This window comes from Tupaia chinensis, unplaced genomic scaffold (assembly GCF_000334495.1).
Source record: "Tupaia chinensis unplaced genomic scaffold, TupChi_1.0 Scaffold147534_1, whole genome shotgun sequence".
NCBI classification, from domain to species: domain Eukaryota; kingdom Metazoa; phylum Chordata; class Mammalia; order Scandentia; family Tupaiidae; genus Tupaia; species Tupaia belangeri.
Window position 1 is genome coordinate 1,705,532 of NW_006207386.1, and position 25,404 is coordinate 1,730,935.

Sequence of the window (25,404 nt, forward strand, 5' to 3'; positions counted from 1 at the left end):
TAAATAAATAAATAAATAAATAAATATGTTATAGGCTTGAAGGGACTGCTGGCATTTGGTATTAATCAAGTAAATACAAACATAAACACACATGCGCTGAATGAGATGGCTCAAAGATGATTTTTTCTCTAAAACAAATAAGAAGACTAGGTTCCCCAAATATTTTCTGAGCGGGGTCTTGGCATTTGCTTGCATCTCTCTTTCTTCTTGTTTTCACATACATTTTCTCTACAGAAAAGCCTATTCTTGCTGTTTTCCTTTTCATACCACCCATCTCACTTCCAACTATTTTAATTTGACTTTTATTTCTATCACTTCTTTGTTCCTCTACCATGTCACTGAAACAGATCTGGTAAGAGCTCCTCATGAGGGACCAGCAGGTGGTATAATGGTTATGTCACTGAACTCCCACATGGCCAACTGTGGTTCAAGCCCTGGGCCTGGTGCTTGAAACTCATGCTGGGTGTGTGTGTGTGTGTGTGTGTGTGTGTGTGTGTGTTTGTGTCTGCGCACGCATGCCTAAAAATCCCGAGAGGAGAATTGCAGCAAGCAGGAGAATCCTGAGAAGGAATTGCTGTGTGGCCATTCCACAGGGATGGTGGTAGTAGTGGATGATTCCTCATTTTCTGTCTCTACCGCTCTTTGCTCTCTGTCTCTCTGGCAAGTACACTCACAACATAGCAAAAATCTCTCTCTCTCTCTTTAAAAAAAAGAAAAAAAGGGGGGGCAGAAGATGGTATGGTGGTTAAGGGCCATTGGACTCCCACATGGCCAATCATGGTTTGGATCCTGGACCTGGTGGCTTGCTTTTTCACTTTCTCTCTCTCTCTTTGTCCCTCTCTGGTCAAATTGAAATAAACAGATAAATGGATAAATAAAGTTAAATAAAATAATTCTTTAAAAAAAAAACTTCTTCTGAGTCTGATAAACTACTTTTATTCTCTGAAATTAATCACAGTGTTTAAAACAAAATAAATTTAAAAAAAATCAGAAAAAAAACAAAAGCAAACAAACAAACAAACAAAAAACAACTATCAGTTACTGCTCCTCTAGCACATGCCATGCCATGGGCTCTGTGGCCCTTGCTCACAACCCATAGGGCACCCAGCTTCTCTAGTGTTTGTTCCAGGCAATGACTCCTTTCCTCTTACATTGCCCTTCCTCCCTCACCCAGGCGATCTCTGCAGACTCCTCTCTCCTTGCCCTAACCTCTCTAGCCTGTTCTTCCATGTGTCACCATTCCATGCTCAGTTTATAAACTGTATGTAATCCAAGGCCATCTTCTTGACCTGATTTTCATTCTCCCTCTGCTTCCTTTGTCCACCTCTATCTGCTTCTAGTCTCTGCCCTTTGTCCTGTGGCCCAGAGTTACCTTTCCTAAGGCAAACGTGCAAGTTCTCTCTCATGCTTCCCAGCTATAATCTACAGTGGCTCTCTATTACTGACAGTAAGTTCTTGGCTGTTGCCCATAGGTCTTCCGGTTAGCGCCCACAGACTCAGTGTTTGCCCTAGCAACATCAATAACCTGGTTAAAAGAAAATGCCACGGTTGTTCATGACCTTTTTTTAATTCGCATTAAGTGGAGTGCTCTATGTTAGAGTTTGGTACCTCCTGGACTATGGCACAAACACTAACCTACTAACCAATCCACTTCAACTTCCTGTGTGATCACGTTCCTACCTCCCTTTTCACCAAAGTGACATCTACACACTGACACTTATCTTCTACTCTTTGGCCATAATGATCTAATCATGGTCTATGGAACACATGCTTTCTTCCACTGTTCTTTCATGGGATGTTTTTCCCATCGTTCAGGGAAAACCTACTCATCTTTTGAGACTGGAATCAAAAGGAAACTACTCCATTAAACCATTCCCAAGCACCCCATCCCCATTCTCCCATATGGAATCCATCACTCTGTGCTTTGTGCTACAGTGGTGGCAAGGCAAACTCCCTGATAGCACCTAGCAAATTAAAAAGCTCTCAGTCTACTGCAAGATTCTTCAGAGCAGGCACTGAGCCTTGTCATCTGTCTTCAGTGCCTAGTCCAGTGTTCAAGAATGGTTTGTTGATTGTTAAAGGAACAGTAAGACCCTCAACTAGACTAAATGAATGTTTTAATTAATATATTTAGCTGTGGTCACTGTTGATTTAACTAATAATATTTGAGTATCTCTTATGTGTCAGGTGTTAGTATGAAAAGTTAAGACTTTGGGGCTAGTAGGTGGCATGGTGGTTGGGGCACATGGCCAACCACAGTTCGAGCCCTGGACCCAGTGGCTTGAAAATCACACCAGGCATGTGTACATACATGCCCCAAATCTCAGGAGGAGAATGGAGGGGAAGGGATTGTTGTGTGGTCATCCTCCTGGGGGGGTGATTCTCACTTTCCCTCTCTCTGTCTTTTTCCAGCAAGTGCCCACATGCTCTATGGCAACAAACTAAAAACAAAACAAAACAAAACAGAAAACCCAGGGGCCGGCAGGTGGCATGGTGATTAAGGGCATTCGACTCCCAAATGACCTACCAGGGTTTGAGTCCTGGACCTGGAGGCTTGCTTTCTCACTTTCCTTCTCTCACTCTATCCCTCTCTGGCCAAATTTAAATAAATAAATAAATAGATAAAGTTAAATAAAATAATTCTATAACAAAACCAAAGTCCCCAAAAACAAAAATTTAAGACTTTAAGGAACTCATGGTTAATACAGAAGACAGAAATGATAGCTGCATGTTAGGATGAGCCACACTTTGATATGCAGGTATGTGGGATAATAGAGAAGCTGGTGAAGTAATTCAGGGGACATTCATGGGGAAAATAAAATCCAAACTAGACCTAGGAGAAGGAAGACATTAGATCCCAAATAACCTTCAATGTTAGCACAGAATAAAGGTGAACAAACTTGTCTGCAGACCAAAGCAAGCCAGTCACCTGGTTTTTTTGTTTGTTTGTTTGTTTTTGTACAGCCTATGAACAAACGATGAAGGTTACATTTTAAAATATTAAACAGGTGGGACCAGCAGATGGTGTAATGGCTACGTTGCCGGATTCCCCCATGGCTGACTGTGGTTCAAGTCCTGGACCCGGTGGCTTCAAACTCATGCATGGCGTTTGTGCATGTGTATCTAAAATCTTGAGAGAAGAATGGAGGAGAAGGGTTTGTGGCATGGCCACCCCGCTCCCAGGAGGGGATTTCCCATTTTCTGTCTCTCTGTCTCTTGCTCTCCAGTGAGCACACGCACTCTATGGCAAAAATCTCTCTTAAATATTTTTTAAAAAACAAAACAAAAGAGAGGCGAGCAAGTGGCTTGGTGGTTGAGGCACTGGATTTGCCACATGGCCAAATGCAGTTTGAGTCATGGACCTGGTGGCTTGCTCTCTCACTTTTCCCCTCTATCTGTCTCTGGTGAACTCATGTGGAAAAAAAAATTAATAAAATTTTAAAATCTTTAAAATAAACAAAATATTAAATGTAAAATATATTATCAACCTTTCTTTGAGAATAGTTGTATCAAAAGTTGATACATTGTCTCCTACAAATCCAAAAATTTTTACCATTTGGATTTTTACAAAACCAATTTACCAACATCTAGACAAGGGTAATAGCCACTGCTCATATCAGATTGCCTTTCTTCCAATCCCAGCTCCACCCTCTGCCTTGGGATTTTCATCTGTAAAGTAGAACTAAAGACAGTACTTATATCCAAACATTTTTGAAAATGACATCATTAAATGAATATATGCTTAGCCTGGCACCTGGCACAGAGAAGGAATGAGTCCACTGTCTATCCATCCATCCCTTTGTCCACCAGTTCCCCTTTCTTTCTTCCATTTCTTTATTTTTTGGACAGGGTCTTATTGTGTCATGATCCCTGTGCCCTACTCTCCACAGTCACTGGGAATACAGGTGTTACATGCTTAGCTAATGTAAAATGCCCAGCTTTTAGGGTGGGCCAAGAATGGAACTCAGGCCTCCTATGTGGCATCAGCTTGCTGGATAGCAAGCAGGTACCAGTGCATACTACTGCAGCTGGGCCAGGAGTCCGTTAAGAGTTAGTTATGATGATGACAATGACATGTTAGTGAGACAAGATTTTACTAGGATGATGGTGCTGGCCATCCTTGGATGTAAAGAAATCTTTATACATACAGGATCAAATTTTCACCGAATAAAGTGAATCCCAATTCATCCTAAATCAGAGAAGGGAGTGGGACCAGAGAGGACAAGATAGACAGTCTAGGCAGTGATTCCTCACAGTGAGATCTCCTGACCCACTAGCACTTCTTATTTAAAATTCAGAATCTAGATCTTACTAATCTAGAACTTCCAAATCAGAGTACTTTTGTACAGTCCAGCAATTTTATATGAATCTTATAAGCTCCTGGAGTGCCTTTTTCTGCATATTAGTGTTGATCATTTCTGTTATGGGAGCTATGTTTCCCAGACCTTGGTGATTAGCTCTACAGTTTGAGCAAGAGTGATGTAGTCTGTGTTTCCTATTTTGGTACCAGGGTACATGGTAGCGTTGTGGTAGCTGTGTTGAGTAGGTCTCTACAAAAAGGCATGTTAGTTAGACTCTAGCTCCACACTGAGAAACACTGATGCATGACCCTAAACAGGGGAAAACCTGTGCCCTAAATATGCATAGCACTAAGGTAAGAAATGATTTATGTCACTTCCCTTTAGGAAGTTGGGAAGAAGACTGGTTGTTGGGGAACCATGGATTCTTGCATTTGCTTTTGTGCCTCTTGTGAGGAGTTATTGATAGTTTTTGTTCAGGACAACTGAAGGATATTTGCATAGCAAATAGGCATGGAAAATGGAGAAGATGTTTCCCAGAGGGATAAGACAGATTTGTGTCCTAACTAGAACAATAATGTTTTCCTCTGGGGCAAAACTTAGGCAGATTTATTTGTGACCCTCTTTTTATTAGATATTTCCTAAGCTTAGGGTTTCTCAGCTGTGACATAAACCCTCTATGTGCCCACCTGGCCCCCTCTCCATTGCTCACACAGGACTTGGGAGTCAACAGGACCTGGTGCATGAGAAGCTTATTGTATTGAGAGTAATGAAATCCTCTGGTCTCTGACCCACGTCTCATGTCTTTTATGAAGACATGGAACCATGGCAGGTTAATATGTTAGATGGCAAAGAGGGTAAGATCTTGGCCCTTTCACAGTTCTTGACAGATTTTGGCCTCTCAGGTTCTAGAAATAAATGGAATGAGGAAGGAAAGACTGAACCCAGGAATTCCAGCCCTCCAGATACCCTAAACCTATGTTCTTGAACTTAAGCATGCATCAGAACCACTTGAAAAGTTTGTTAAAATGCAAATTCTTAGAACCAGCAGGTGGCATAATGATTATATCATTGGATTCCCACATAGTAGACCATGCTTCAAATCCTGGACCTGGCAGCTTAAAACTCACACTGGGCTCATGTATGTGTGTGCACGCTGAAAATCCTAAGAGGATACTGGAGGAGAGGGGATTGCAGCATGGCTATCCACCAGGGGGAATTTCTTGCTTTGTCTGTCTGTCTCTGTCTCTGTGGGTGAGCACACACACCCTTTAGCAAAAATCTCTCTGAAAAAAAGCAATTTCTTAGACTTCTGATTCTATAGGACTGGCATTAGGTTTGAGAATCTGTATTTCTAACAAGTTCTTCGGTGACCTGAAGCTGCTGGTTCAGAAACACAATTTGAGAAAAACTGCCATGGGTTTTCTTTATGGCCACTAAGGCCCTATGTTCTTCAGGAACATCTTGGACTTTCTTCCACCCAGCTCAGCAAATTTTCTTTGCACTCAACATTCAGTATTAGGTTATTATGTAGTCTAACATTAAAGACTCAGAGCATAGAGTTGAAGCACACTGCTAAAAATTAATACCCTTTGCAACGTATCTGCTATTATCAGACACAGTCCTGCTTTGCTAGGCAAGAAGGCAACAGGAAGCCTATGATTAGGAGGAAGGAAAGCTCATGAGGGAGGAGAAATGAGAGACTGGAAGAAATGAAGGGAGCTACCCAAAAAATAACAATTTCACTAGGTCTCAAGCCTTTATGTGACTGTGTGTCTCATGCAGAAACCATGTAAAGGTAGCTTATCCTTAGCATGAACATGGCCTTGGAAGAGACTTGAACCCTAGTGGGAGCTATTGTCAGATATTTTGTCATACTTAATAAGTACTCTTTGGGGCTGGGCCCATAGTCTAGTGGTTAGGGGAGCTGGATTCCACATGGCCAGCTGCACAGTTTGAATCCTAGCTCTGGTGGCTTGAAATATATGCTAGGCATATATGCATGTGTGTCCAAAATCTGACAGGAAGGACAAATAGAAGAGAAGGCATTGTGGTGTGACCACACCCCATTGAAAGCACCCTGTTTCTCTGGTACGTGTACATGCCCTCTGCCAATAGGGGCAAAATCTACTCTCTAGAAATGTATTCTTGGTGGGAGGGATGAGGGAACCTATTTTGATTTTTATTTTATCCTCCTTTTCTGTGAATTTGAAAAAAAACTGTGATCTGAGGCTTACTGATAAGTGAACCTCTGCTTTTATAGTGGGTCTTTGAAAACAACTGGTATAAGCAATTCTTTTAGCTAGTGACAGGGTATGACCAAAGGATTACTAGTTATGTGATCACAGACAGTCTTAACTTTATGGTTAACTATATGCTTGTCTTAAATACCTTTAGTATTTCACCTATGGAAAAAAATTGCTTCTAATATTTATAAAGCTGGTAGCAACTGATAACAACATTTTTGAAAGGTTTTGATCAAGCTGACAGTGAGTTCTGAACAATAAATAAAGATCATTTTTATAAATTAACTATGTTTATCCAAGTTTGTCTATATCACTGATTCTTGTTGACTTTTCTTTCATCAGTGTCCAGGTATTTATGCAACAGCACACTTGGTGCTGCAGTAGAAATTCAATGAAGAGGGGGGTGGTCATCAGAAAGTTTATGAAAACTGTGTAATGAGAAAACTATGCATAGATTTTAAATTGTTCACAATAAGATAAACTCATAATTTAATCTTTCCATGAACTTTTGAAGCACTGTTATATGATCTGACTGAGTAGAAACAGGGGATTACCAAACCACTTGGGCAGGGACTGGTAGTTGGGGAAAGGGGTGGCCTTCTGGTAGAAGAAGCCTGGAAAAATGAGGGGGACTGAATTATTGTGAGGTTCTGAAATTATCTATGAAGTGAGGATAGTTTCTCAAGCCACCAGGTGTAGGACTTGAATTATCCAGTTGGCCATGTGGGATCCACTACACCATGGGCTGGCCCTACACATGGGTTTTCTTTTTTTTTTAATTTAAAAAATATTATTTTATTAATTATTATTATTATTATTATTATTATTTTCATTTGACCAGAGAGAGACACACACACACACACTACCTGCTGGCCCCACTGGATATGGGTTTTCTGTAGGAAGAGTGTAAGAATTAAGATTTGTGAAATATCTGGGACCAGCAGTTGGCATAATGGCTATGTTACTGGACTCTCATGTAGTTGACTGTGGTTCGAGTCCCGGACCCAGTAGCCAGGTACATGTGCATGTGTGCCCGAGATTCCTAGAGGAGAATGGAGGAGAAGGGATTGTGGCGTGGCCATCCCCCTGGGTGGTGATTTCACACTTTCTGTCTCTCTGTCTTTGAAAAGTGCATGTGCCCTATGGCAAAAACCTCTCCAAAAAAAAAAAAAAAAGAAGAGATTTGTGAAATATCCACTGTGTGCTGCATGCTTCTGGGATTACTAACCATTTTATTAAAGCAGTTATCATAAAAAGATGCCTTGAAATCATTGAAGAATAAAGTATAACAGGATTTAATCCTTTTTTGGTATAGTCAAGGAGTATCTTGGGTTCTGCTCTGGAAAGTTGATCTTCCTCTTTTACTTTTTATAAATTGCCCCGAATTCTTGTAGGTGCTTCCTATTTGAAAATTTCTCACCCTCAACCCTTTTTGCAAAATTGATAAGTAGTGGCCCCTGACATAACAGGAAAAAGTTCAAGCCTATTCTATAAGAAGCCAACTTGGTTGCCTGACCACTCTGGGCACCAGATTCTAGAGGGCTGTAGCCAATGAGTTCACCTGCTCATGGCAGGATTTACTCTGAGATAGGAACATCCTCACTGGGGTCTACCATCAGATCCAGTTATTTCCTAGGTTCTATACTTCCATTGGACAGTCTTCCCACATACATGTACTTTATATCCACCATCCCCAAATCTATGTTCCGGGGCCAGACTTCTTTTCCAAATCCTGGAATACTGACTGGTGAACGCCTACACAAGAATTTTTCTCTTTTTAAGGTTTTGCCAGAGGGCACATGCACTTGCTAGAGAGAGACAGAATGACAGAGCGGGAAAGTGAGAAAGCACTCCCTACAATCACACTGCAACCCATTCCTTTTTGGGCATACATGCACACTCACCCAGTGTGTTTCTCAAGTCGTCACTGGTCTGAGACTTTTAACCATATAGACGGTATATGGTGTCAGCTGCCCTAGCCACCACACCACAGGTTGGTCCTGCACATGAGTTTTCTGCAGGAAGAGTGTGGGAACTGAAACTTGTGAAACATCTGCTATCTCAGTACACCAGAATTCATGGGTGGAGAAAGACAGACACCATTTGTTATTAATTTAAGGTGAAGAGGATTTACCGGCAGGAGACAGGAAAGTGCTCAGGGAGGCAGGAGCGGCAGAGATACATGTACAAACACCAAGGAGCTCCAGGGCTCCGGGGAGCCAGGACTGCTTGCTCGTGCCTTCTGGATGCTCTCTCTGGAATGCATGAACTCTGATTTCAGTCTTTTATTCCTTTTGCTCATGTATAAGTTCTAGAGATGTGAGCATTGAATTGGTAGAGCTCCAATCATATAGCCAGTTCTTAAATGGAAAAGGGAAGGGCACTCCTATAAGCTCCCCTGAATGTATCTAATGAGGAGAGATAATTCCCCAAAGATAAATCAGGCTGGTTTTACTGCAAGAAGGCAACTGGAGACTGGGGATTAGAAACTGGAAATACCCACTCAGAAAGGTGGTTATGATTATCACAACTTGAGAGATGAGAAAATGAAGCTCAGAGGGCTTCTGGAAATTATCAGGGTATACAGCCTTGTCACTCTGCACTGTTTCAGGTCACCTTGCCTGGTACTTCATACTTATCACCTCTACTCCCTGTTCTACCCCAGTCTCCACACTCCATGAGCTGGCCCTGAATCTATCCCTCCCCTCCACTATGACTGTGGCCCTAAAATGACCTGCTGCAGCTGTCTTTTTTTTTTTTTTAAAGAGGTTTTTGTTATAGGGAGCATACACTCGTCTGAAAGACAAAGAGAGACAGAGAGATAGAAAGCAAGAAATCACTCTCCAGGGGGGATGGCCATGCCACAACCCCTTCTCCTCCATTCTTCTCTTGGGATCTTGGGCACACACGCACACATGCCTGGCATGAGTTTAAGCCACCGGTCCGGGACTCGAACTGCGGTCAGCTACATGGGAGTTCAGTGACATAACCATTACGCTAACTGCTGGTCCCTGAAGCTGTCTTTTAACTCATCTTTCTGCCTCTAGATTCTCTCTCCCACCAATGTTTATTCAGTCACTGAAAAGTTATATGATTATGTCATTAACTTAGTGAAGTCTTTTTTTTTAAAGAGAGATTTTTTTGCTATAGGGCACGTGCACTTGCCAGAGAAAGAGACAGAAAGTAAAAAATCACCCCTTGGGGGGATGGCCATGCTGCAACCTCTTCTTCTCCATTCTCCTTTCAGGATCTTGGACACAGAAGCACATGCACCTGGTGTGAGTTTTAAGCCACCAGGGCTGGGACTCAAACTGCGGTTGACTACATGGGAGTTCAGCGATGTAACCATTTCAGCACCTGCTGGTCTCAGTAAGTCTTTCAAGGCTCATTATCACTAGTCAGATAAAATTGTGTGGCACCAAAGGCAAAGGAGGTCTTTGCTCACCTTCATAAATCCAACATTTTTCCTCTTTACATTCCTAACCTTCCTGGAAATCTTCAGCTCATGGCTCTGGCCTACTGTGATTCTTTACGGGTCTCAACTGCTTTGTTGTCCTTTCCTTATTCTTTTCCAGGAACACTTTTTGCGCTATTGAATAGTCAGAAAAGTCACAACATACGTTTTCTATACAAAAATGTGTCATGACTTTTCTGATGACAAGTTATCCTGATGGATCCTAAATAGCCTTTGAGGGCTGTGTCAAGCACACCTTTACTAAGAAACTCTAACTTCTCCAAGTTCTGCTTTCTTGGTGTTCAGCTGTATTTTGTTGATAGTCACATAAATACTTATCGACATAACACTGGACTAGAATAACTGCTTTATACATTTGTAAAAATTGCAACGATGATATTGTGCAGAGTGAATATTCTCGAAGTACTTAGTATGAGCTAGGTACCTTGTTAAATTCTTAATATGAATTACTCTTTTTTTATCCTCACAATCTTAAGAAGTGTATATTAATTGTTTTTTTTTCTTTACTTTGTTTGTTGTTGTTGTTGAGAGATTTATTCTAATAGGGCACATGCTATCACCAGAGACACAGAGAAAGACAGAAAGTGAGAAATCATCCCCCAGGGGGCATGGCCATGCTGTAATCTCTTCTCCTCCAATTCTCCTCTTGGGATTTTGGGTATGCATACATATGTGCCTGACTTGAGTTTCAAGCTGCTGGGTCTAAGACTTGAACTGCTGTCGGCTATGTGGGAGTCTAGTGCCTCAACCACTGCCCTAGTGAATGTAAATTAAAAATAAAAAGTTTGTCAGAGGGCACATGTGTTCTGAAACAGACAGAAATACAGAGCGGGAAGAAGTACCTCCCTCCTCCCCCAAATAAATGTGGTCATACTGTGAACCTTTCTTCTTCATTTCTCCATCCTATTGAGATTTTGGGCATCCACGCACCTGTGCCCAGTGTATTTTTCTTTTTTATAGAGAGATTTTTGCTATAGGACACATGTGCTTGCCAGAGAGAAAGAAAGTGAGAGATCACCACCCGGGGGGAAGGGCATGCCACAATCCCTTCTCCTCTCAGGATCTTAGGCACACACCCACATGTGCCTGGCATGAGTTTTAAGCCACTAGGTCCAGGACTTGAACCTTGGTTGACTACGTGGGAGTCCAGCAAAGTAACCATTATGCCATCTGCTGGTCCCTGACCAGTGTGCTTTTCAAGGCACCACATGTGGGATTCAAACTGAATGGTCAGCCATGTGGGATCCAGCCTCCTTAACCACTAGATCATGGGGCTGGTCTGTTGATGCTATTATAATGCCTATTTCACAGATGAGAAAACAGAAGCTCAGAGAGTTTAACTAAATTTGGGGGAGTGAAAGAGTAATAGTGAAACCAGGATATAAGCCAGGCAGTCTGGTCCCAGAAGACATGCTTTCAGTCATTCTGTGCTACCTTTTTCCTACTGCTACTAACGATAGAAGTTCTTTTTTTTCTTTAAATAATTATTTTATTTAATTTTATTTCTTAATTTATTTTAATTTGACCAGAGAGAGACAGAGCGAGAGAAAGAGAAACTGAGAAAGCAAGCTACCATGTCCAGGACTCAAACCATGATCGGCCATATGGGAGTCTAGCATCCTTAACCACCATGCCACCTGCTGGCCCCGACCATCAAAGTTTCTTAAATGCAGAAACCGTGAATATTTTCACATTCCCAGTTCAGCGTACAGCATGTAGCAAGTAAGAAACAGCACACGAAGAAGTATATAACTGAATATACTCTTGAAAGAACTAATGCCTTTCTGTTTGGTAGGGCTCAGATACAGCCCTGTATGAAAGAGGGGTCTCAAGGTGGAGGTAGGACCACCTCTTGAGAATGTCCTCAGTGTTACAGTTTGTACTCACCACAAGTTTTTTCCTGATCGCCTCTAGTTTTTCAGTAGCTGCAGCCAATTCTAAGTTTGCTTGGGTTAATGCCTGGCGCTTTGGCTCCACATCACAGTAGACCTGAAAATCCATATATAGTTTAATTCATACAATAATAAAGATGTAAAAAGGATAAGAAATCATTCAATCCACATAGGCTGGAAAATTTACAATTAAAATCTCTAGTTCATTGAGCAATTTGTTTCTTAGCCAGGGTACCACCTGTGGGCAACGCAAACTTTACAAAGTCCTCCACTCTCTCTCTAAGCCTCCATTATTTACTTGTTTATTGTGTACATTAAAGTTACAAGTACTTGGGGGCCAGCATTTGGCATGGTGGTTGAAACACTGGACACTCCCACATGGCCAACCACAGTTTGAGTCCCAGACCTGGTGGCTAGTTTTCTCATTTTCTCTCTCGCTCTCTGTCTCTAGCTGGTCAAATTAAAGTAAATGAATGAGTAAATAAAATTAAATAAATAATTCTTTTTAAAAATTAAAAAGTAAAGTTACAACTTCCATAAACTGCTAGTTAGGTCAAAGGCCATTAAGATACTAAAATTGTTCTGTCATAAATGTAGAGATAACCCTAATATCACTAGAAAACTAAAGTGTGCAGCAACTTGAGTTAAAGTTGAGATCAGTTCTAGCCTTTAGGGCAGAAGGTATGTGTGGGAAAATTCTCTGAACACAAAAAGGAAATGGGAGATAGTCTCATACAATATTCACTGTGCTTTCACTTGGTTCTCTAAGTGAAACCATTTGATGCATGTGTTATTTGAATGGATGATTTGAGAATTTGAGTGGGTCAATTTTTCACTTGCTGGGGATAAAAAAATTTCATTTCCTATTTTATAGCAAAATAACACACAATGCAGGCAAAGCCAATCTCTCTGCCTGTCTTTTTACCTGCAGGACAAGCAGAACACAGCATTCAGGCATTTTATTATGGAGAAAAACCATCCACTGATTGCATCCTGTCTGAAGTTTTGCTCTAAAAAAATTTCTACTAAAAGAGAGCAAGATCAAGACAGTTCTATTCCTGTTGTCCTGCAGCACAGTGAATAAAACCTGATTATGTAAAAATGATTTGGGAATGGTATTAACTAAAATTAACTTTTTCTCAGTACTTTCATGTTCGAATATCCCTCCAAGATAAAAAAAAAATGCAACAGTGTTTCAGCACCGAAGGCCATCCATTCATTGTTCCCCTGCCTCCACTCCCTTCTTAAAGTTTTTTGCCATAGGGTGCATGGTGCTTTCTGAAGAGAGACAGAGAGAAGCAGATGGAGGGAAAGTGAGAAATCACCCTCCATGAGGGATGGCCACACCACAATTCCTTCTCCTCTATTCTCCTATCAGGATTTTGGGCACATATGCTCACATGCCCAAGTGGCTGGGTCTGAGACTCAAACTCTGGTTAGTCATATGGAGTCCCGCACTTTAACCACCACATCCCCTGCTGGTCCTCACTCTTCCCTTTTTCTATTTAGCAGTCTGCAAAGTGCTTAAGGCATAGTTGGTATGCAATAAATATTTGATAAATAATGACTAAATGAAATAATAATCTAATTCTATACTGCCCCAAAGCACATATTTTGTATTAGACCATACAGGCCTAATCTAAAGGCAAAACTTTATCTACTATTAAAATACTAACTAAAACAAAGATTTGTTTATTTCCTTATCTCACTAAGTCTACAACAGAGAAGAGATAGTGTGAATTTTTGCTTTTAGAGCAGCAATTATGTTTAATTCAATGTCAATTCAGATTTATAATTGTTTCAATTCAACATGAATTCAATATTTTAACATAAATAAATTTAATAGATATTTACAAGTATTCATTTATAATGAAATCAAGTAAGTTGTACTTTAACCTCAAGTATCTAATCACTCTACTCTTAAAACATGTTTCTAATATTTCAAATATCCTCCTACACAGAATTCTGTTTACTCTGATACGTTCATTTCTCATTCTTTGAACTACACTCCTTATTCAGATTTGATTTGATAAAAATAAAATTATTTTACCTCTTTTGCTGACCTGGAAATTAATGTGTTTATGGCCCTTTGTGGCTAACACCTGTAAACTGTCAGATTAGGATAGATACCTCATAGAATTTAATGATGTTGATGACCCAGGCACAGAGACCAGCTGCTGCAAAAGATTTGGTCCGAATCAGGTTTGGATTGAACTCTGGGTCTTTCAAATACTGTTCATTCACCACTTTTAGACAGTTCTCTGGAATGTGCTCTTTGTCATAGTTAATTAATGCTTGTAAAAAATCATCAACCTGTAAAGCAAAAAGACTTATTGCAATGAATCCATGCTGGCTGCAGAGAAAATTCCAAGATCAAAGTTAAAATCAGCTTTTAGGACTCACATTACAAAGGCAAAATTGGCAAGCTGCATTTACCCTACTGTTTGACTTTTTAAGTCTTTACAGTATGAAGTTAGAATTAGCAATGGACACTTTAAAAATCTCTTCTATCCCAGGGTAAAATATTCAGTCCTGGCACAGGAGGTGTTCACATTTTGAAGAAAAGAAAAGCAGAAAAGAAAAAAAGCAAAACACATATCAAAAAGCCCCTTTGCCTCACCTTCCTGTGCATTAGTAACATTTTTTTTCCAACCTAAGAAATCCATGTAATTTTCTCCCTCCTACACTTAACTGCTTTCATAAATTTGCAAATAATTAGCAATCTTCGGCCTGCTGCTGGCCTTGAGTTAGGTATGCCATAACCCCAAGCTAACCCTCAACTTGGCAAACAAAAATTATAGACCTAGAGAACATACAACAGTGTACATTCAGCCACTATGAAGATGATTTCTTTTGACTTGAACATATTTTGCTATCAAGCATTACCACAATACTGAAAACAGTATGAAAACTGTCTTCCCAGCCTGTCTGATACCTTTCCCATGAAGACTTTAGCTGCTTTCCAACTTCGGTCTTTTGGCAGTCTGCCCCTGGGAGCCAGAAGGACCATCACAGCAGCAGTAACATTGGTGACTGCATTTGGGGGATTGGGAAAGGCTTTCAGCTCCGTGAGGTTGACCTGAAGAAAAATACACAGACACACTGAGGACAAAGAGTGGCCTGAGAAAGTATGGTCAAGTTACCAAGCTGGTCTTTGGTGGCCTCCCACTTTTTACCACACCAGTCTGGACTTAGCAGTTCTTTGCTACCCAGGGTCTCTACTGCTACCTCGGGAAGTTCAGTTATCAATAAACAATTTTCTGAAACTCTAGGAACATCTTTTAGCTGCCAGGAAAAAGTATCCATCTGATATACCACTCCTGCAGAGCCCTGCACCAAGAAATTTTATAAACATATAGGTTTAAGGTACTTTTAGATTCTATCTCGCTATAAAATACATTTGCATTTTAACCAGGCCCTTCCAGAAACACATGTTCTTAGTTCAGTGTCTCTTAGTTTCGATTTTTTGTTTTTGTTTTGCTTTGCATGCACAAGTGGGACACATCTTCCATTACATTACAGTAATTTAAACTAAAAGAGGACCCAATAGGGTTACTCTTCCCTACTTAATTCTCTCAAGTAAGAACATTGATTTACTCAACAAAATTATGATATAAGTTACAAGTATCAGGGCAAATACTTTGGGGCAGAAATTAGTACCAAAAAAAAAAAAAACCACACACACATGAAGATTCATGACACATGGTTTGAAAAACAAACCAATCAGTAATTTCCTATGATTTTTTTATGTGCTACATAATAAACTCTTGTTAAATCTTATCAAATATTGAAACTGATTCTGCTCCTGTTCCCAAAATTGCCTATTTATTTACTGAGTGCAAAAAAATTGGGTGTGAAAATAAGAGCAAAAGCAAAGACTAAAAATATGCTAATGATAACTGAGAGCTGGCTAACCAAGGCTCTTTCAGCATTTATAAATATACTCAGTTTTATATTTTAAGTGACATTATATAGTCTGTATAAAGAGTAATATATTCAGAGAAAAATTTGCAAATTCAGAGAAACACAAATAAAATAAAAATTTCATTACTCAGAGATAGTCATTTTAAAATTTTCCCCAATATTTTTTCTATGTATGTAAATACTCTTACCAAAAAATTAGTCATATATCCTATTTTATAATCTGCTTTATATATCATGAACATCTCTCATGTTGCTAACTAGTATTCAACAATATCATTTTAATGACAACAGAGTTTTTGAATGTGTAATAACCCTCTATCATAGTGTGTGTATGTGTGTGTGTGTTGTGTGTGTGTGTGTGTGTGTGTGTGTGTATTCTTCTGAATTTTTCAGTTTTGTTGAAATACTGGGTCATCAGAAAAGTCATGATGCATTTTTGCACAGAAACAGAAAAATACATCAGGACTTTTCAGATGACCCATTGCATAAGAAATATACATGCAGGAAACTCTTTGCTCACCATCAGAATTATTGCCTTTAAAAAAAAAACTAGAAAAGGAATTGAGAATTTCTTTGAAGAGTAGCGAAAATCTAGATCCTGTAGTCTTTGAAGTTGAATTTTTTTTTTAAAGACTTGGTCTTTAAAAAAGACCTGCTGTGATTCTCCTGCCTCAGCCTCTCTGAGCCAGTGAGATTACAGAAGTGCACCCAGCCTTTTAAATTCAGTCTTAAGAACCTCAAGTTTAGTAATTTCCTGAGATACCCCCTAAAGAACTGGAAAAACCCTAGGACAAGCTTAGCTGGAGGCTCTTCTAATAACATTGCCTACAATTTCATTCTTAATTTCGGTACCCTTGTGATGAATATGGACTAATTTTTTAAATGGAGATTTGAATGCTCAGTGATTTTTCACCAAGAGCATGAAGTTAGGAGAAATGGCAGGGACCAAATCTAGGTATTTTTGCTCTTGTTGCTCTTCTCATGAGGGTGTCTCATCACTGTTATTTTTTTATATTCCAGAAAAAATATATAGAATCCCTTGCCTAGTGTTAAAGCAACAAACAACACAAAAAATTGGATCTGGGTCAAATCCAGTTACTAACAACTGAATTGCCATTCATAAAAGTATATAAATCCGTTGGAAGTATCCAAAAGAAGGCTGTTTTTGGAATGCGACAGGATGACTTTTGGATCAGAAAGGAAGGTGAACAATAACAATGACCTTGATGGTGCGCTTTAACGTTAAAATTCTAAAGGTCAATCCTTCCTTTTAAAAAAATTTTGGGAGGACCAGTAGGTGGCATGGTGATTAAGGCACTGGACACTCCCACATGGTAAACCACAGTTCGAGTCCTGGACCTGGCGGCTTGATTTCTCACTTTCCTTCTCTCTCTCTCTTTCTTTCTGTGTCTCACTCTGGTCAAATTTAAAAAAAAAAAAATGAATGAATACATAAAATTAAATAAATAATTCTTAATTTTTTTTTTTCTGGGGAAGGCCAGCAGGTGGTGTGTGTGTGGGGGTAAGGTGCTAGACTCCCCCAGGGCTACCACAGTTCAAGTCCTGGACCTGGAGGCTTTCTTTCTTTCTCTCTCTCATTCTCTGGTGAATGCACATGCCTGACAGCAAGCAAATTAAAAAATAACAATGATAAATAAATTTAAATAAATAGTTTTAAAAACTTTGGGGCTGCATAGACTATATTCTCAGCTCAGTTATTCAAACTCTAATAACCTTTGAATATTATGTTGAGAAAACCTAGAAGCCAAGACGTCATCTTTACCCTGTTGAGCGTGTTGAGGGCACCAGTAGCAGCCACTAGCGCCGGCTCAGCCTTGAGTAAGTCAGCCTCACATTCTCTCTGTTTCTGGGATACTTCAATCTGAATGGCTGCCACCTATTTAGAAAGAAGCACACAAGCCCACAAACAAATTATTATTGAAAATATCTCTATTAAAAAAAGCACGGTGACTTTGATGCACTGTTTAAATCATTCATTTTTCTGTACTTTGAACAGGTGAGGAATCAGTTGAAAAGATTCATTTCTCTTTAGGCACGGTACATACACAAAGATTTATAAATGCTCAAAATACACAATGACAAATCTGCACACAAATGGATTCAAATATCAAAATGCTCCAAGAAGGGCCTTAACTAATTTAATTATAAGATATTACTAATAATAAAAAAAGATTGCCCATTCTTCTGTCTTCAGTCTTTTTTTCTTTTTTTTTCCACTCCTGGGTAAGTGAAAATCCAGACTGTCTCAGTAATCTAGATCACAAAGTATTGTTGCTAGATTTCTCTAATTTTTGCTCACAGTTGCTTAGAAGCCATGTAGCCATGTTGGCTACTCCTTAGGAAGAGATATGAAACTACTTTATTTTTATTTATTTATTTATTTATTTATTTGGAGAGGTTTTCGCTATAGGGTGTGTGTGCTCGCCAGGCAGACAGAGAGAGACAGAGAGACAGAAAGCGAGAAATCACCCCCCAGGGGGGTTGGTCACACTGCAATCCCTTCTCCTCCATTCTCCTCTCGGGATCTGACCCCACACCGCGAGGGATTTTTAAACCACTGGGTCTGGGACGCGAACCACAGTCGACTACGTGGGAGTCCAGCGACATAGCCATTACGCTAACTGCTGGTTCCCTGAAACTATTTTATTTTATTTGCTAGTAGATAGCTTATTCTGTAGTCATAGATTGCGTGCTTAACTACAAGTAGAATTTTTATAGGTTAACTACTGGTTCTCTAAGAACCTGGTAAGAAATCATAGATTTGGGGCCAGCAGGTGGTATGGTGCTTGAGGCACTGGACTCGTACATGGCCAATCATGGTTCAAATCTTGGACCTAGTCGGGTTAATTTCCCACTTTTTCTCTTTCTTTGTTTCTCTCCTGGTGAGCACACATGCCCTATAGCAAGTTGAAATAATAATAAATAAAATTTTAACAACTTTTAAAAAAAGAAAAAAGAAGGGAACAGTAGTTGGCATAATGGTTGTGTCGCTGGACTCCCATGTAGTCGACTGTGGTTCGAGCCCTGGACTTGGCGGCTTAAACTCACGCCAGGTGCGTGTGTGTGCATGCCTAAGATCTCGAGAGGAGAATGGAGGAGAAGAGATAGAAGAGAAGCCATACCCCCAGGGGGGTTAATTTCTCGCTTTCTGTCTTTCTGTCTTTCTGGCAAGCTCATGTGCCCCATAGTAAAAACCTCTCAAAAAAATAAGTAAAAATAAAGAAATCATAGATGCAAGAGCCCAGTGTTATCTTCAGTAATGAAACAATGACATTGTTAAACAATAATGTCATTGTTTCATTCATCACTTTACAGATGAGGGTCTAGTGGTACCTCTTCTCAGGTCAAAGATGGTGCCACGTCAACCTCCTGATATAAAGACATATAATATGAATAGAAGGAAGCTATCCTGGTAAAATTGAACCAAACTAAAATGAGAGGCTATTTTTTTCTCTCTTCTCTTCTTTGGATATCTATAGAATTTGAATGGCCAGAAAGAATGAATTTCCAGTCCTCCGCAGAAATCTGAGTTTCAAAGCTGTGGCACTGGGCACCAGGATCTTGTCACCATGGGGGATGGTTCCTATGGTGACAGTGATTGTGGAATATAAGGTGTGAACAAAAGTGCATTTCTTCAGATGTGTTTGGAATGAACAGGTTTAACTGTACCATAAAATTAAACACGGCTCACAACAAATTATGTTGTCTACTACAGGTTTATTAGCAGTAATTACCCTTCTTCTCATTAACCATTATTTTGCTGTATATGGCACCTTTTATGAACATAATTGGTTCAGGGTAGATATGTGGCCTCCTGCTAATACATACACAGCTACTGTTAATGTAAATACGAAAACTCTGCATGCTTACTGAGAACCACTCCAAAACCACAACCCTCCCGAACCGCCAGGAATGAACCATGAAAATTCTAACTATAGTACATTTTCCATGAGCCAAAGAACACTCTTAGAGATGAAGGAAGGTGTATGTGAGTGAGTTATTAATTTTTTAAGAATTATTTTTTACATTTTATTATTATTGTTTTTTGATTTGCTATAGGACATGTGTTCTTACCAGTGAGAGACAGAAAGAGAGACAGACAGAGAGAGGGAAAGTGAGAACCACTAGCTCTGGAACTTGAACTGTGGTCGGCCATGTGGGAATCCAGTGCCTTAACTACCATGCCATCTGCTGACCTGAGTGAGTGAGTTATTACTTAACATTTATTTTCCATAAGAACACCATGACTCCATTGTAAGATCTCATTCAATAAAGCTCTTCTGAGCAACACCTGGTATTGCTCCAGGCCAGACAAGAGACCAAGGCAAGACACCTGCAGAACTGGTCTTTGCAGAAGCCTCCACTCCAGGTGGTGCTACTGCAAGTTTCACGCTGCCCAGGGAGTAGCAGACAATGACACAAAGTGAGTACTGAAAGGTCTGACTCCCCCAAGACAGATAAAAACCCTACTGCATATCAATCTCACATGCAGTCTCCCAGAATAGCTTCCTTGCTATAAAAGAAACTTCTTCCTTCCTGCTGGGCTGAGACACCTCTGGTTACAGACTCCAGGGATGCTCTTTCCTTTTTTCTTGAGATGGTGTCTCCTAAATCTTACTCCAGATTGTGCTATAAATGCTGTTTGTTACCATTGAAAACAGCATTATATTAAAGTAATTTTAAATTGGATTCAGTATCACAGGGTTTTTAAGATTTTGTTTAACTGTATTTATTTATTTGTTTTAATTTGACCAGAGAGTGAAAGAGTAAGAGTGAGTAATGGGGGAGGGGGGGAGGGAAAGGGAGGGAGGGAGAGAGAGAGAGAAAAAGAGAGAGAGAGAGAGAGAAAGCCTCTGGGTCTAGGACTCAAACCATGGTTGGCCATGTGGAAGTCTAGTGCTTTAACTACTATGCCACTTGGTGGCCCCTCAGTATCATAGATTTTTAATATTAGAAACAATTTAAGGAGTATTTCCTTTAAATGTATTTTTTTTTAAGTGAGTGAGAGAGAGAGAGAGAGAGAGAGAGGTAGAGGTATTTTTTGACAGAGGCTTGCCATGTTTCAGATCAAGATTTTCCTGCCTTAGCCTTCCAGTTAGCTAAGTTTCACAGTAGCACCATGCATGACCTACATTTTAGGTTGGGCTGGGAACTAATTGTGCCCCCCCCAGGCAGCCTCAGCCACTGGCCAGTGGTGCTTTCACACTCTTGCCACTGAAGCTGAATCTCAAGTGCTATTCCTGTGAGCTCAGGAGCTCTGACTCAGTGACTTAGTAAGCCACAAGGTGTAATTTCTTTTGTCTACTGGCATCTGGGTAGTGGTTGGCAAAGCTCAATGCTGAGAAGGGAGAAAGAGTTACAAAGTGCCTATAGTGTGTGCTTTCCTTCTACTACCATACCCTAAAGCCAAGACTGGGAGGCAGTCTCACCTCCACATATACCAGAAATGTTCTGCCTTCTATTAATCAATAGCTCCATGTAGATATTTATAAAATTTAGTGGTGATCACAAGGAAAGAATAAAGCCCCATTAACTGCTTTCTGTGAGTTGAATTGTATTCACTCAAAATTCATATGTTGAAGCCCTAACTGCCAGTACCTCAACATGTGACTGTACTTGGAGACAAGCCTGAGAGGGGTCGTTAGGATAAAATGAGGCTGCTAAGGCTGGCCCTACTCCAGTCTTACTGGTGCCCTTATAAGAAGAGGAAGTTTGGACACAGACAGGCACCAACATGGGTTCTCATGAAGAAAGACCAGCAAGGTAAGTGGCCACCTGTAAACCAAGAGGAACAGCCTCAGGAGAAACCAAACTTGCCAACATGGACTTCCAGCCTTCAGCATTTTGAGAAAATAGCTTTCTAATGTTAATGCCTTCTGGTCTGTGGTGTTTTGCTATGACAGATCTGGTAAACTGACACACTGCTCTTGCCTGTCTTTGGACTACAACACATTCCTGAGGGTCCTCCAAACCTAGATCTACTCACATTTTAAAAAGAAACACACATATGAGGCCAGAAGGTGGCGTGGTGGTTAAGGCACTGGACTTCCACATGGCCAATCAAGGTTTGAATCCTGGACCCGGTGGCTTGAAAATCATGCCGAATGCGTGTGAGTGTGTGCCCAAAACCCCAAGAGGAGAATGAAGGAGAAGGAACTGTGGTGTGATCATCCACCCTTGGGGATGATTTCTCACTTCTTTTTCTCCAGTAAGTGCACATGCCATATGGCAAAAGCCTTAAAAAAAAAAAAAAGAAAAAAAAGAAAAGGAAGAAAGAAAGAAAGAATAAACAGAAACACACACAAAATGGACAGCTATTTAAGTAAGAGAGGATGTCCAACTTTTGAGGGTACCTCCACTCATGAGGATTATACTCCCCTCCAGGGAGAATGCAGTTTAAAAGTGATCATGGGACCCTCAGAATTTTAGAATTTGGAGCTAATAAGCCAAAGATGGAACAATGGCTTTTCACAGGCTTAATGGTGCTTGTGTTGCTTGAAGTCACTGCTGGCAATGCCAGTGATTTGGCTCTTGCTTATTTGATAAATTTGAAGCAACAACTTTAGTCTGCTTCTCTACCTGAACTGTCAAAACACACAGCAAGGTATCTAAATTCCAACATGTTTAGCTACATTAGATAAAGCAATGCACTTTGTGAGTGATGCAAGATTACTTAAAAAAAAAAAAAGTTTATTTTTTCAATGAGAAAGAGAGCAGGTCAGTGAGCACCCCCAACAGGGCCTTGACACTGCAATCCACCCTCAGCTTCAGCCAGCCCTGGATCATGGATTCATGTGTGCCTGACATATCCAGGTGGTCTTTGACCTTGAACAGGGAACCATCCCATGTGGGACTGCCCTACAGAGCTTTATATGTTTACTGCAGTGCCACCATCTGGGCCTAGTGTTACTTTTTATTCACTAATCTGGTATTAAACCTTCAATCTTCAATTTCACAGGCTCAGAAAGAGTCCATAGCATTATATTAAAGTAATTTTAAATTGGATTCAGTATCACAGGGTTTTTAAGATTTTGTTTAACTGTATTTATTTATTTGTTTTAATTTGACCAGAGAGTGAAAGAGTAAGAGTGAGTAATGGGGGAGGGGGGGAGGGAAAGGGAGGGAGGGAGAGAGAGAGAGAAAAAGAGAGAGAGAGAGAGAGAAAGCCTCTGGGTCTAGGACTCAAACCATGGTTGGCCATGTGGAAGTCTAGTGCTTTAACTACTATGCCACTTGGTGGCCCCTCAGTATCATAGATTTTTAATATTAGAAACAATTTAAGGAGTATTTCCTTTAAATGTATTTTTTTTTAAGTGAGGGCTTGCCATGTTTCAGATCAAGATTTTCCTGCCTTAGCCTTCCAGTTAGCTAAGTTTCACAGTAGCACCATGCATGACCTACATTTTAGGTTGGGCTGGGAACTAAATTTGGACCTCCCATGCAGCCTCAGCCACTGGCCAGTGGTGCTTTCACACTCTTGCCACTGAAGCTGAATCTCAAGTGCTATTCCTGTGAGCTCAGGAGCTCTGACTCAGTGACTTAGTAAGCCACAAGGTGCAATTTCTTTTGTCTACTGGCATCTGGGTAGTGGTTGGCAAAGCTCAATGCTGAGAAGGGAGAAAGAGTTACAAAGTGCCTATAGTGTGTGCTTTCCTTCTACTACCATACCCTAAAGCCAAGACTGGGAGGCAGTCTCACCTCCACATATACCAGAAATGTTCTGCCTTCTATTAATCAATAGCTCCATGTAGATATTTATAAAATTTAGTGGTGATCACAAGGAAAGAATAAAGCCCCATTAACTGCTTTCTGTGAGTTGAATTGTATTCACTCAAAATTCATATGTTGAAGCCCTAACTGCCAGTACCTCAACATGTGACTGTACTTGGAGACAAGCCTGAGAGGGGTCGTTAGGATAAAATGAGGCTGCTAAGGCTGGCCCTACTCCAGTCTTACTGGTGCCCTTATAAGAAGAGGAAGTTTGGACACAGACAGGCACCAACATGGGTTCTCATGAAGAAAGACCAGCAAGGTAAGTGGCCACCTGTAAACCAAGAGGAACAGCCTCAGGAGAAACCAAACTTGCCAACATGGACTTCCAGCCTTCAGCATTTTGAGAAAATAGCTTTCTAATGTTAATGCCTTCTGGTCTGTGGTGTTTTGCTATGACAGATCTGGTAAACTGACACACTGCTCTTGCCTGTCTTTGGACTACAACACATTCCTGAGGGTCCTCCAAACCTAGATCTACTCACATTTTAAAAAGAAACACACATATGAGGCCAGAAGGTGGTGTGGTGGTTAAGGCACTGGACTTCCACATGGCCAATCAAGGTTTGAATCCTGGACCCGGTGGCTTGAAAATCATGCCGAATGCGTGTGAGTGTGTGCCCAAAACCCCAAGAGGAGAATGAAGGAGAAGGAACTGTGGTGTGATCATCCACCCTTGGGGATGATTTCTCACTTCTTTTTCTCCAGTAAGTGCACATGCCATATGGCAAAAGCCTTAAAAAAAAAAAAAAGAAAAAAAAGAAAAGGAAGAAAGAAAGAAAGAATAAACAGAAACACACACAAAATGGACAGCTATTTAAGTAAGAGAGGATGTCCAACTTTTGAGGGTACCTCCACTCATGAGGATTATACTCCCCTCCAGGGAGAATGCAGTTTAAAAGTGATCATGGGACCCTCAGAATTTTAGAATTTGGAGCTAATAAGCCAAAGATGGAACAATGGCTTTTCACAGGCTTAATGGTGCTTGTGTTGCTTGAAGTCACTGCTGGCAATGCCAGTGATTTGGCTCTTGCTTATTTGATAAATTTGAAGCAACAACTTTAGTCTGCTTCTCTACCTGAACTGTCAAAACACACAGCAAGGTATCTAAATTCCAACATGTTTAGCTACATTAGATAAAGCAATGCACTTTGTGAGTGATGCAAGATTACTTAAAAAAAAAAAAAGTTTATTTTTTCAATGAGAAAGAGAGCAGGTCAGTGAGCACCCCCAACAGGGCCTTGACACTGCAATCCACCCTCAGCTTCAGCCAGCCCTGGATCATGGATTCATGTGTGCCTGACATATCCAGGTGGTCTTTGACCTTGAACAGGGAACCATCCCATGTGGGACTGCCCTACAGAGCTTTATATGTTTACTGCAGTGCCACCATCTGGGCCTAGTGTTACTTTTTATTCACTAATCTGGTATTAAACCTTCAATCTTCAATTTCACAGGCTCAGAAAGAGTCCATACACACTGTAAGGGAGAAAATGTAATAACTTTTCCTCACCCATCCCAAAGGCCATGAACAACACTCCTCTAACAGACAGCAAGAGAAAAGCATCACCAATTTATCAACGCTTTATGTGCCACCACGTAACCCTTAAGAAGTGAAGACTCAAGACCCAGGGGAAACTGTATTTTTATGTTAAGTTTGATGAAAGAAGGGGCTAGCTGGAGAAACATGACTGGTTGAAAAGAGGGTATGCCCTAATGGTAACAAACTGAGGAACCAGCAAGGCCTGTTTGGTCAGATTCTTCTGGGTCTCTTGGCA

General features: G+C 40.5%; 1 protein-coding gene across 1 annotated transcript in view; it reads right to left on the bottom strand.

Annotated features, from left to right (window-relative positions):
* LOC102498647 (dynein heavy chain 11, axonemal) overlaps positions 1–25,404 on the bottom strand; it is a gene marked incomplete at its 5' end in the record, with an annotated part of 215,821 nt that overhangs the window by 124,099 nt on the left and 66,318 nt on the right. The window contains 4 exons of the mRNA XM_006169843.2: positions 11,907–12,008; positions 14,042–14,224; positions 14,847–14,990; positions 17,619–17,732. Coding sequence (XP_006169905.1) covers positions 11,907–12,008; positions 14,042–14,224; positions 14,847–14,990; positions 17,619–17,732 — 543 coding nt within the window. The remainder of the gene's footprint in view (positions 1–11,906; positions 12,009–14,041; positions 14,225–14,846; positions 14,991–17,618; positions 17,733–25,404) is intronic.